This window comes from Drosophila tropicalis, unplaced genomic scaffold (genome assembly GCF_018151085.1).
Source record: "Drosophila tropicalis isolate 14030-0801.00 unplaced genomic scaffold, ASM1815108v1 contig_593, whole genome shotgun sequence".
Lineage (NCBI taxonomy): Eukaryota > Metazoa > Arthropoda > Insecta > Diptera > Drosophilidae > Drosophila > Drosophila tropicalis.
The window spans coordinates 1,983,885-1,996,149 of NW_027173070.1; the positions used below are offsets into that span (position 1 = coordinate 1,983,885).

The following is a 12,265-nucleotide window of genomic DNA, read 5'->3' on the forward strand; positions in this document are numbered from 1 at the left end:
TCCTCTCCCTCCCTCCACACACACACACAGTCTTTGTAGCTCTTCAGATTTGGTTATTGGAGCGCTTTTTTTTTTTCTTTTCCTCGCTGATGGACAGGCCTCGATTCCCGACGATGCCGACGAGACAACCGACAACAGGCTCCAGCTCGATTCCACAAGAGTCCACAATATGCCCGACACATTGCACCCGCCAAAAGTCAGTCAGCCGCCAGTCGCCAGGCTAACCAAATTGATGGACACAGTGTGGTGGCTCTATCTCTAACTTCAACTCCAACTCTAACTCGCTGTCTTCTCTGACTCTCTGGCCATGGACATTATTGGTTTTTAATGAGCTCACATGTTTATGCACTAAGCTGAGGAAATGTTTTCGCAAAAATATCAGACATTTCACGAACAAACAGAGAAAAACATATTTCATTTTACCCACAAAAAAACAAACAAAAAAAAAGTGAAGCAACAAAAGGAAAACTTTAAATAAGCTTGGAAAACTTATGCGAACTTGTAGAGTATTGAGGGAGAATTTGTTAACTTGGCCAAAATTATTGACTTGTTGAGTCATTCCCAATGATTTTGCATGTTCTTATTGCCTTTCATTTAAAAACAGCTGCAACTCAGTCCCAATAGACTTGTGCCATTGTCAATTCCTATTTACTTGGTAGTTTTCCTTAGCCATTTGTGCACAATGTAAGCTGAACTTTGCCTTAACAATCAACCTTATTAACAATATGGAGCATTTCAACTGGCAAACGATCTGGCTAGAGGATTACTTCTCTTTATGAAGTAGATAACTAGGCGATATATCCTTCATTTGATTACCATAAAACTCTACTTCAAAAATTTAAGTCCCTTTAAATATTGTCCCCTTTCGAAAACTATCTTACTCTTGTTAATGAATCAGTTATTCTTTTCCAATTATTTTAATAGATTGTTTTAAATATTCTTGAGTTGTCTTTCTGAGTTATCGAACCCTACATTCTGGCCTTCCTATGATCTAAAAAATTGCCTCTTCTTTTGGTCCTCACGTTTAAAGTTCTCTTAAATCGTGTTTCGTAATGAAAAAGATAAGTTTTTAGGTAAAAGGAAAGTAAATTCAAACTCTTAAGTTAGTTTAGTCTTCTTTATATGACATATTTTCGCCAGCTTCCACTCTCCTTAACTTGTTCCTTGTATGTTACAATTGTTTTAGGTATAAATTCATTCACTTATGTTTAAATATTCTACTTCAATGGCTCATCTCATTCGGTTCTATTGACAAGTCAATCATCACATACTCTCCATGGACAACTCTTACTCTCTCAACCATTCTCTTTGTCTTTCTATTTGGAGGCTTCTCTAATTTACTTTTACTCATTTACATACATTTATCAGGTCATTAAACCACCGTGCCATCTCCATCTCCATCCCCAACCCATCTCTCACTATCAACAGCAACCTCGACGCAATATTGACCTGACCCAAGAGGCATATTAATTAACCTAAAAAACCGGTCTGTTATACATATGTATAACGAAATGTAGCTATACCCATATACCTACACATATGGATAAAATAGATTTGTATGTATTAAATCCATGTATATTTATTTAACCTTTATGCTAAACTCGTAAGGTGATGGCAACAGCGACTGCGGCAGCGGCAGCGGCAGTAACCAGCTACTACTATTGCTACTGTCTGTCTTTTGGTCGGATTTGTGGTTATTAATTTACCAATAAATTGCCTCGGCGTATGCGTAATATTTCACAATTGTGAGTTAATGGCCAAAGCGTTATTCATGCACTGATTTCCGCTGCAGGTGTCATCCAGCCGAAGCACTCACTAACCCGGCAAACTAACTAACCAGTTATGCGTATTAGCGCAAAAAAAAAATATCTCTAACATATCCCAAGCCTGTAGAGCCTCCCTCTCCCACTCTCCCCCCAGTCGCTTCGCATTGAAATTACAAATGACGAGAAATTTGTCATCTTTATTATTGCAAACAACGCAAGCCGACGACAAACGACGACAATGCTCCCCTTGGACAATTGGCCCGGGTGCGTGCCTCTCTCTCTCTGTGAGTTGGGAGGAATTGTGGCTGGAGTCAGTGGCATTACCCACAAAGGCCTCTGCTGACAACTTGCCACACATCTTTGGCTATGGCTGTGGCTTAGTGACTGTAGTTAGCAAGGGGCCTGGTCGGCCATGTCAATGGATACTAAAGTTAGCCAACTGCGTCTTGGTCCATTGTGTGCTCAATTGATTTTTCATTCAAATGCAAGATGTTGCCGATCGGGGGGTTGAGGAGGTAGAGAGAAATCCACAGCGGATTTGTAACTCAGCTTAATGAGCAAGCCCAGATCTGAGAGCTTTTTTGCTTGCTCCTTCGTTAAGTTAAATAAATCGTTTCAATATGGTACAAAAAAAGGTTTTTCCACTTCTGTTTTATTATTATTTTGAGAGCAAAAATAATGTTTCTTCTTGTGATTGTTGTTGATGTTGTAGAATGTTTAAAAGATAATACAATTTGTCCATTCTAAAAGTTAAAACTAAGAGACAATTTTTGTTTATTGGATATTTGTGGGCAGTTAATGATGAGAAGATGATAAATATTTCATTCGTCAAATTGCTGTCAAATCATATTCTACATATAGATACATACATATATAACTAATGGATAACTCCTATTGTACGAGTATTTTGTATATAAATAGATTGCTTGGCATTTGTTTATTGTTTACTTTTGTCTTTTGTAGTTGCCTCTTCTGATGGGTTTTCTTTCATCTTTTTCTGTGGGGAGTTTTATAAAAAATTTTCTACTTAACATCCAATATAAAAATTTTCGCTATAATTAGTTCAACTTTATATAAATATATAGATATGTATATATATACAAAAAACACACACATTCAAGTTGCTAGCACCAATCCAAAAATATATCTATATAAAGTAGTAGGTATACTAGTATGTAATTTACTTAATTAGTTTATAATAATGTTTCAATGATGTTTTTCTCTTTCACTTGGCTTCTTAAGGCAATGCATGGTAGAAATTTTACAAATTTTTCCCTTTTTGTTACTTAAATATAAATATTTAGTTTTTAACTAAGAAACTAATTTGGGCTTAGAGCCCGGTTTATGTTTTTGTTTTGTGTACCGGCAAAAAAGAAACTAAATTGAGCTACTTAGGCATTAAACGAACAAATAGGTTTCACTCTAGATCATCTAGAGAATTGGCTTGGCTCCAATGTAACTTGGCCTCCTTCTACAATGTGGTCTAAATGAGTATTCTCCGGGCATGGTTTTGTTTGTCTTTTCTATATGTATATGTACTATATGCTATAGAGTGGTGATTTTATGGCCAGGATCAAGAGTGGTCAGTGGCGACGCATATGCAATGAGAGATGATCGGATCGACTGAAGCTCCGTGTACACAGCTGACAGCGGAAAGGCTTCACTCCCGTGTGTTTGCGGTAGTGTCGGGTCAGCTCATCTGAGCGGGCAAATCGCCAGATGCAACCCTCCCAGGTGCACACATATGGTTTTTCACCTGCAAGAGAAGCAACAGAAGAAATAGATACCAATTATAGAAGGTATTCGGAAAGCGGTGAAAGATGAAAGTGTCATAAACCATTACTTGACTTTTCTTTTTTCTTTCCAAAAAATTTTATTAAATTTTTGCTGTAAAACTAGTAAAATAGAAGGGCAAATTAGTAACGTGAAATAAAAAGAATGAATGTCCAAAGAAATTATAAAAATGTTTAAGACAAAAGACTGTCAAAAGTAAATAATGGAAAGATTGTGTGAAAAGCAAACAATAGAAAGACTAGTCAGAAGAACTATGTAAGTACGTCATTTAGAATTAAAGAGTCGCAGGATAATTGATTTTAAAGTAACTCTGAGACTCACCCGTATGTGTTCTTTTATGTGCCTTGAGATGCGAACTCTTTGTATAGACCTTGTCGCAGCCCTCGGTGTCACATTTGTGTACCTTGCGGTTCTTGGAGAGATCATTGTAGCCACCATTGCTTGTAGTGTCCGTCGATCGACTGAACGGCGATGAGGAGGAGGACGATGTGGTGCCACTGCCACCACCACCACCGAAATTGATGCCACTGAAACTGCTGTTATCCTTGCGGGTGGCGCCTAAGGCCATGCCACCGAAGGCAGGATTTAGGGCAGCATGCGGTGAGCCAGCGGATGAGTAACTCTTCCAACTTGGCGAGCAGGCAGTGGATGCATTCGATTTACTTGAGGCTGAGATTTTAGTTCCTCCCTGATGGCCATCGGCAGAGAATTTGTAGGGATTCTTAAACAAGCTTAGCAAACTAAATTTGCGATCATAGTCCTGCATGAGCGAGGCCGAGGAGGAGCTAGTGCCACCAGCATTGCCGCCAGTGGTGCCATTGTTATAGCTGCAACTATTATTGTTATCCTCCTGCTTGCTAATCCGTCGATAGGTAAAGAAGAATGGCGATGCGGCAAAGAATGGCGAGAATGGCAACTTGGAGACGCCAGAGGCATAAAGTTGTTGCTGCTGCTGATGATGCGTTGCATGTTGATGATGTCTACCGAATGGTCCCAATGAGGCTGAGGCGCCATAAGTGGCACAGGATGAGGATGAGGAGGATGCAGAGGCGGATGAGCTACCAATCGACTGTTTGCCATGGACCACTGCTTTGGTGGCCAACGATGAGGATTTGCTGATGCCATGCGACGAGGTGCTTGCTGCAAGTAAAACAAAATGAAAAGAAAAAATGCCAATTGAGATACGTTTAAACAAAATGTTCCAACTTTATGGCTGCCAAATGCCTAATGAGACTCGTAAATGAACAACTGCCTGGATTGGCAACTGAACTAAGCTCAACTCAACTTAACCGAACTGAACTGAACTGAACCAAACTGTCTTGGAACACTTTGGCTTGTCAGTTAACAGTATTTTTTTCCTTTGGTTTTTTGTATTTTTTACACAATTTCCTAATTTCGTTTTGCATCAAAAACGTTTGCATGTCGCGTATTTTATGGCCCTGGCCAGACATACATACAGACAGACAGACAGACAAACAACGGGACAGAGAGAAGAGAGTGAGAGACTGAGGCAGACGGACAGCAAATCCGTGCAGTCGTGATCCATTTAACCTGTACTTGAGCCAGACAACGACGACTGCGACGACGACTGTCAGTTTGCTACTTGGAGTTTTGGTTACGGACTTCAACTTGCGACGGGGACAAGTGTGTCGATTTTGGCGCCCGCGACATCAACATCAATTGCCAGCAGCAGCTGCCATCATGGAGACGAAGACCAGAGGGTCTTGGTATTATAATGATAGTTCTATACCCTTTATACCCTAATGATTGTTGATATATGTGGATGTTTCATTGTAAATCAATTTTTTTCAGAAAAGTGTTTAGTTATAGAAAGAATACCTCAAGAAGAATCAAGAAGATCTAAAGGACTTTTAGCTGTTTTTCACTAGATCAAAATCAATTGGGATATAGCTCTAGTTTAAAGATTATTTAGAATTTGTGGAGAATGTCAGTTGGCATTATAATATTCATGTTTACAAAAACTAATACCATAGATCCTAATAAAGTAGTTAACTAGGAATGCTTCACAATACGATAGAATAATTATCTTGGGCTGTGATTCGATAGAGATTATGATAAACGTATCGATTAATAGAGACAGCCCTGTCTAACATGATATCGATTATTATAGAGAACTTTGATCTAAAACGTATGTTATATTTATAATCCCTCTAAATAGCAGTTGATCCTCAAATTATCATATTATAGACTATGGAAGTCGATAACTGTTATAAGTGTAAATCTGTGAATTTTACCATGGAATTACTTTTCAAAAGGTGTCAGAACTATAAAGACAAAGCGAGGAGATTGTAAAAACAACCACTTTATGAAGCGGTTAATTTGCATACCTATCAATTTCCTTTCATTTTCGATTCTTAAGTTGGCGCTAAGTGTGTCATGTGTCAAGGAGTCCTTTTTGTCGCTGTATAGAATAACCCAATATGCCCAAGGGCTAGCAAGGGTATGAACAACCCACAGACAAAATACAAAAAGGGTCTCTCCCTCTCTCACTTACTTTGCACTAAGCAAACGAAACATCATCTAAAAAAGTTTCCTCAAGTCTTTGCCACTTGTCTTTTGGGTCTTGGCTGGTCGCACAATAAGGTTAAGAGAGCTTGGAAGATTGCCTCTGTCTTCTGACTTTTTGTTGGATGTTTTGTTATTGGTTTTGTTTGTTATGTTAGGTTCAAGTGTTTGAACTGGCCTGAAGAGATAATCGATAGATTCAACAAGATTATCCATATAAAAGTTTTTTTTTTTTTTTTTTTGGATTTTTTATAGGAGGAAACAAAAACGGCAAACGAAACGGCAATTAGCCAAGATAAGAAATGTAATAATTCCTTTTATTTTTCTTTCTTTCTTTTTTTCCTGGTTTTCCACTTTTCCCCCACACACACACACACTCAAACACGGACACATTCAATTTGGCTTTTCTTGCGACTCGTTTGTCAGTCAGTCAGTGTGGAGTAGAAGGTGACCCAAGCTCAGTCTTTTGGGGTGCTTAAGTGCTTTGTCTGTGCCTGCAACTATATGACCGAGGGCCACATTCAAGACTGACCGTCAGACGGACTGCCTAACTGACCGAGCGACCAACCGACTTGGTTTTGGACTTGGTCTTCGGTGTAGCCTCGAGTGTCTCAAGTGCGTTGTCTACACATGGTTTTTTTTAGGTTTTGCTGCTGCTTTTGCTGTCCGCTGATGCATTTGTAATTTCCATGCCATGGAGAGTCACAGCAATGCCCAAGGTAGCAGCAGCAGCAGCAGCAGCGGATTGCCTGGTCACTGGTCGAGAGGTTGGCCCGTTAGCCAGGCGCGCGCGTTATTAAAATTGATGGCATTTAATTGAACTGGCCATCAACGTCAGCCCACAGTGCTGTTTCTTTCCCTGTTGTGTTGGCCCATTTGCAATTGCAGTTTTCTGTACGTGTATGTGTGTGTGTGTGAGTGTGTGTGGAAGGGAAGAAAAAAGACTCCTGCAACATATGCTAATGCTTATTATGTGGCAAATAACCTCACCTCATTTTTTTTCAGTTTTTCGCTCTCTCATTTCGTTTTTGGACATTCTCCTTGTGGTGCCATCTAAATGTATATATCTCTAGCATATAATCACCGCTTTTACCCAAAATGCACATGCTGACTTCATATTTCTGCCAATTTAGTTGGCCAAAAAGATGTTGGCGACCCAGAGATTTGAAATCACACTTGTGAGCCTATTGCCAAAGTGGTGCAATAAAAAAAGTGAATGTTGCCCCCAAGTGGCAGGCAGGCAGGCAGTCGGTAAGACAGTCAGGCTCCTAGAGCTCCTTTAGAGCTCGTCTTCAAATGGCCGGAGCTCAAGTTGGCCGTCGTGGCCATAAACTGCTCATTTGACTTTGTGAGAGATCTACGCGAATGTTGCATTGCGTTGCCGCCCGAGAAGTCGAGAGTTGTGTCTCCCATCCCCCCCACCTCTGCTGCTATTGCATTCGCAGCGATAATTATGATGAGGCCAAGACGGTAACGCTAACCCTCCTTCTTCTTTCCGCGCGCGTCACAAGCTAGAAAAGTTGCAAGAGTGCGCACAGTGGTGCAAAAATTTTGACTAAAAGTATTGCAACATTTTGTTAGTAAAAGCAATTAAACTTAAATCTTGATTTTTGCCAACTTAATTGAAGTTTACTCAATAATTTGAAAACAACATCAGTTTTATTTTTTGTTTTGGTAAATTGTTCTGAGACCACTGTTAAGACATGGGCCCAGCAGGCGCTGCAATGCGGATCTCGCACCAAATGCGAAACTGGCGAGACTTGTAAGTAGAAACAACAGCAAAGCGAGGGGAAGCCGAGCTTGGAAGAGACACTACCTATATACATAGAAAACCCGGCAGAGGGGGGTGAGGAAGCGAGGGCAAAACCCAACTAAACAATAAATTACAAAAACAGTTGATAGGGTTTAATGTGCACTTGGTGTGCGATTGGTTATAATTGACAGTTCGCTTCGCTGAGTTGGACTCTCTACGTCTGCCTCTGCGCCTGCCTCTTTCCATGGCGACGTGCTTGGCCAAGCACCACCAAGCACCACCATCTACTAAGCAACACCACCAACACCACCGCCACCATCAACATTCATTCATTGACTGTTACGTTTATTTTCTTGCCACTTAATTGCCAGGCGCTTTGAGGCACTTTGATTTACTAGTTGATTTTTATATAAAACTGTCGTATTTAAGTTATAATTATGAAACACAACATGGCGTATGAGCAATGAGCGAATGGAAAAATCTCCGTAACTGAAAACTGAAAATGAAAATTGTGCATTTTTGCTAGTTGGGCCATTGCTTGGGCTATTTTCACACATGCCAAAAAGCTCAGGCCGGGGCCGGTCACATCTGAGGCACTGCTCGATGCTTTGGCTTCGGAAAGTGAATTTATGGCATTGCGCATACGCCGTGGGGGCAGCCTCAGCAGCCCAAAAATTTTTTCTAAATCGCTTTTATATTTATTTACTGTTGTAGTTGTTGTTGTTGCTATTGCTGTTGTTTCTGGGTTTCTTTTAAGCCATTTTTCACACTCTGCGGGCGTCTTTTGAACCTTGAAATAAAAGTTTTCCCACACTGCAAAACACTCTGCCAAAACGTTTTTCCTTTTTGCCTGCTTGCCAGCCGACCGACGATCGACGCTCCGTCTTCTTGCCTGTATGTCTGCTATGTATCTTGGGTCTACCTAATCCAGTGTGCCTAGCTGATTCCCAAGCAAAAGCCCAAAATGGTAACAGACGTAGACTTTGTGGCAGCAAAAACTAATGAGCAACTGCAACAACCACAAGAAGCACACAAAATGCAAACTGCACCTGCCAAAGACGCTGCCAACACAACAAACACACACAAAAAGTTAAAAAAGAAATAAGGAAACTTTATCTTCATGTAGCTTGAATGCCCTTTTGCGATATCTGAGGAATTTTCTGTTTAATCCAGTAAACTGATCGATTTATATTGTACACTGCATTGAAAATGGTCTCCTTTTGGCAATAGGCAGCCACACTTTTCTTGTATAAACAGAAAGATCAAGATGCAGATCAAGTTAGAGATATTTATGGTATGGGTTTTATCCTTACGCTACTTTTATACATAATTGGAGTTGTTGGAACTGTTTGTTGTGCGTCTTATGTTGTTTTGAGATAGTATTTTTTTCATAGCAAAATGCAGCCACACTAATAATGCAAACAAACAAATTCTGATATTGATAAGTGAAGATCTGATTCACTTTTGAAGGCAAATGTGTGTTGATAGTAAGTGTTTAAGATATGTTTAATCTATAGATAGTTGGTTCTAAGATTTTTTCGGTTCTTGTTTTTTGCCTTTGCAATATACAGCCACACTATTCTCTTGTATTAAATGAACTAAAATTTTCTTAAAACGTCTAAAACCCGACGGGAAATATTGAACTTTGGTTACAACAAATGCTTTTGAATAAATTTCTGATTAGATTGATTTGAAAATCTCTCAGACGGTGAGGGAATCTTCGAATAAAATGTTATAACTTAATATTTAGGGAGTCAACTAAACGCAAAAAAGTGGTAAGTAGATGCGAACGAGTTCAAAAAACCCTTAAGAGAATGGTCCTTTTTGATTTAAAAACTTGTTGACAATGATTTATCAATATTTATTTTCATTTAAATACAAATAAACTTTGTCATTCTTTATTCTAAAGTTGCTGATTTTCCATTTCAGTTTAGAGTATATTTGTGTGGACATGTTGAGATACATTTGTATCTACAAAGATTCAAGTGCCTGCCCACAAATACAACAAAAACACGAAAAATATTGTCATGTGTATGTGGCTTGTTTTTTTGTTGGCGCTTCGTTAGCGGCTGCCGTTTTATTTGTATTTCTCTCTGTCGTTTTTTGTTGATTTGTTTTTTACGAGCAAATTGTGCAAATATCTTGGAGCCAAACAAAAAAAATTTTAAAAAAGCAGAGGGAGAATTGACAACTAGATAACTTTAAATGAATTTTCAGTGGTCATAAGCTGACAGCGAAATGGGCGATCAGTTTAAAACATTTATCGCAGAGGAGGCATTCTCGCAATAACCAGAGAGCGAAAGATGAAAAACATTTAATTGTTTTGCTACCAATTATGTATTTGTCAAGTTAATTGGTATGTCAACGCAACTAGTTTTTAGATCAAGCTTACAGCACAGGAGTGGCAGCCATCAAAAGCTGCCACCGCCAGCGGAGCCAAACGTCAGACGCATTGTCAATAGGCCGGCCACTGCAGCAGCAGCCACTCTCGATGATGACGATGATGACGACGACACCAAAGCAATGCCAATCATCCAGACCATTTTACACCAGGCCTTCTGACCAAAAGGAAAACGCCAACAAAAAGAAAAGATACGCGCTCGCAAAGAAAATCCTATTGAAAAAAAGGCAAAAATGTTTAGCCAAAGCCAAAGCTGAAGCTGAAGCCATGCCATGCCATTCCATACTAAAGGCGAAGGCGAAGGTGTGAAAAAGCAATGCAAGAAGGCAGCCAAAGACTTCCTAACCAAAGTGCCAATGGACCCGTTTCATACACTCAACAAAATAATGGGCCAAAAACAGAAAGCGAAACCATTTACGAACAAAATCGATTGCAACTCTTAGGTTTTGTCTTTAACTTTAAGCTATCAAATTAACTAATTACAATGGAGTAATTAATTAACTAATAAGGTACTTCTTAACTATTGCACAGTTAAGTAAAGTAACCAATAATAATTGTTGCTTAAAGAAATTACATAAATCCTATTGATGATTAATGGCTCAAAGGTCATTTCCATAATTTAAAATATTACCGAATTTTTAGCGAAAGTGAAAAACTTTAATATGACTAATCAATATTTAACCCTTTCGTTTTAAAGTCTTGTTATCTAACTGGTCAGTTTGCCTAACTAAACGATAAACTCACAATTTTTCAATTTTCATAAAGTTTTGGATTGTAATTTTGTCATAGGGTAAATAGTCAGGCAAATTTTTGAAAAACTAATCCTACAGGCTATTTATAGTTAAAGCCTAATTAATGTATACATAAATCAAATTAACTCTCGTACGACTTAATACTAAGTAATATTTCTTAAAAGTAGATGAAAAGTTTTTTTTGTATTCTGAAAAGTAAAAGGTCTCGATAAATGTAGCTACAATTTAAAGTTAAACTACAACAATGCCTGCTTTTAATTTTCAATTAGTTTGTAAAGACAAATATTAACTTAAATAAACAAGATTAATTATCTTGTTTGACTTCATTGCCATAAAGGCAACATTTAATTTTAGTTATTGATCATTTTTATCATCTAAATCTATAACAGATACAACCAAATCTGACCTGATCTCTGATTATCTCTTTTGACTTCATTTCACAGTGTCTCATAACTTTAGCTAACATAAATCTAAGACATAATTTCGGTTATTAAGCATTTGGATTTGGCACAAAATGTTGAAACGTGATGTTTGGGTCCTTAAACTAAAGAGAGACCCATAAACCGAAATGTAAGTAAAAGTTTAATGACCAATTGCAAAAGCTACGACTTGGCTTGACCATTATGTGTCGTTTCGGTTTGTTTGGTTGCATTTTATAGCCACAAAAAGGTTAACCTGATGATAAATTCGAGTAATTTATGTTTTCATTTGGGAGACTAATTGGTTTCTCTACCCACTATTTGTCCTTTTCTCTCAGTGTAGCTTCTGTCGCCTTTGATTGTCAGCGCGTGTTCTACGTAGTCTCCCAGACACAGAGACGATGGCGTTGATGGATGGTTGGATGGCTCGATGGCTGGATGGCTGGATGGATGTGGATGCAGTTGGTCGACTCAAGTGTAAAGTGGAAGAGAAAAGTGGAGGTGGAGAGGTACAGGTAGACAGACACCTTATCGCTCTTGATCTGGAGTGCTTAACAAATGCTTTACGCTAATGACAATTTTGTTATACATTTTATGCATGCACATGCCAACTTGGCGTATACGCAATGCCCAACTCCTGATGTCCACTGCCCGATGCCCGATGCCCGTTGATGACGATGCGTGTGGAGATAAGGCGGCAACGGCAGCCGTCGATGGACAAGTCGATAAATAAATTTATGCACGAAAAACCAGAGAGGCGTAAAATGCACAAACAATTTGATTTAATGCCCCCTCAGACCGAGTATATATAGTTTGAATGGTGTGCTGTGTGTGTGTGTGTACGTGTGTACTTT

The 12,265-nt window shown here is 38.9% G+C and overlaps 1 protein-coding gene across 1 annotated transcript in view; it reads right to left on the reverse strand.

Annotated features, from left to right (window-relative positions):
• Positions 1 to 3,052: 3,052 nt before the first annotated feature.
• LOC137577380 (Krueppel-like factor 7) overlaps positions 3,053 to 12,265 on the reverse strand; it is a 40,831-nt gene continuing 31,618 nt past the window's right edge. Inside the window, exons 4-5 of the mRNA XM_068290819.1 lie at positions 3,882 to 4,700; positions 3,053 to 3,522 (exon numbers count right to left, since the gene is read on the reverse strand). Of these exons, the coding sequence (XP_068146920.1) occupies positions 3,350 to 3,522; positions 3,882 to 4,700 (992 nt within the window). The 3' untranslated portion in view covers positions 3,053 to 3,349. The remainder of the gene's footprint in view (positions 3,523 to 3,881; positions 4,701 to 12,265) is intronic.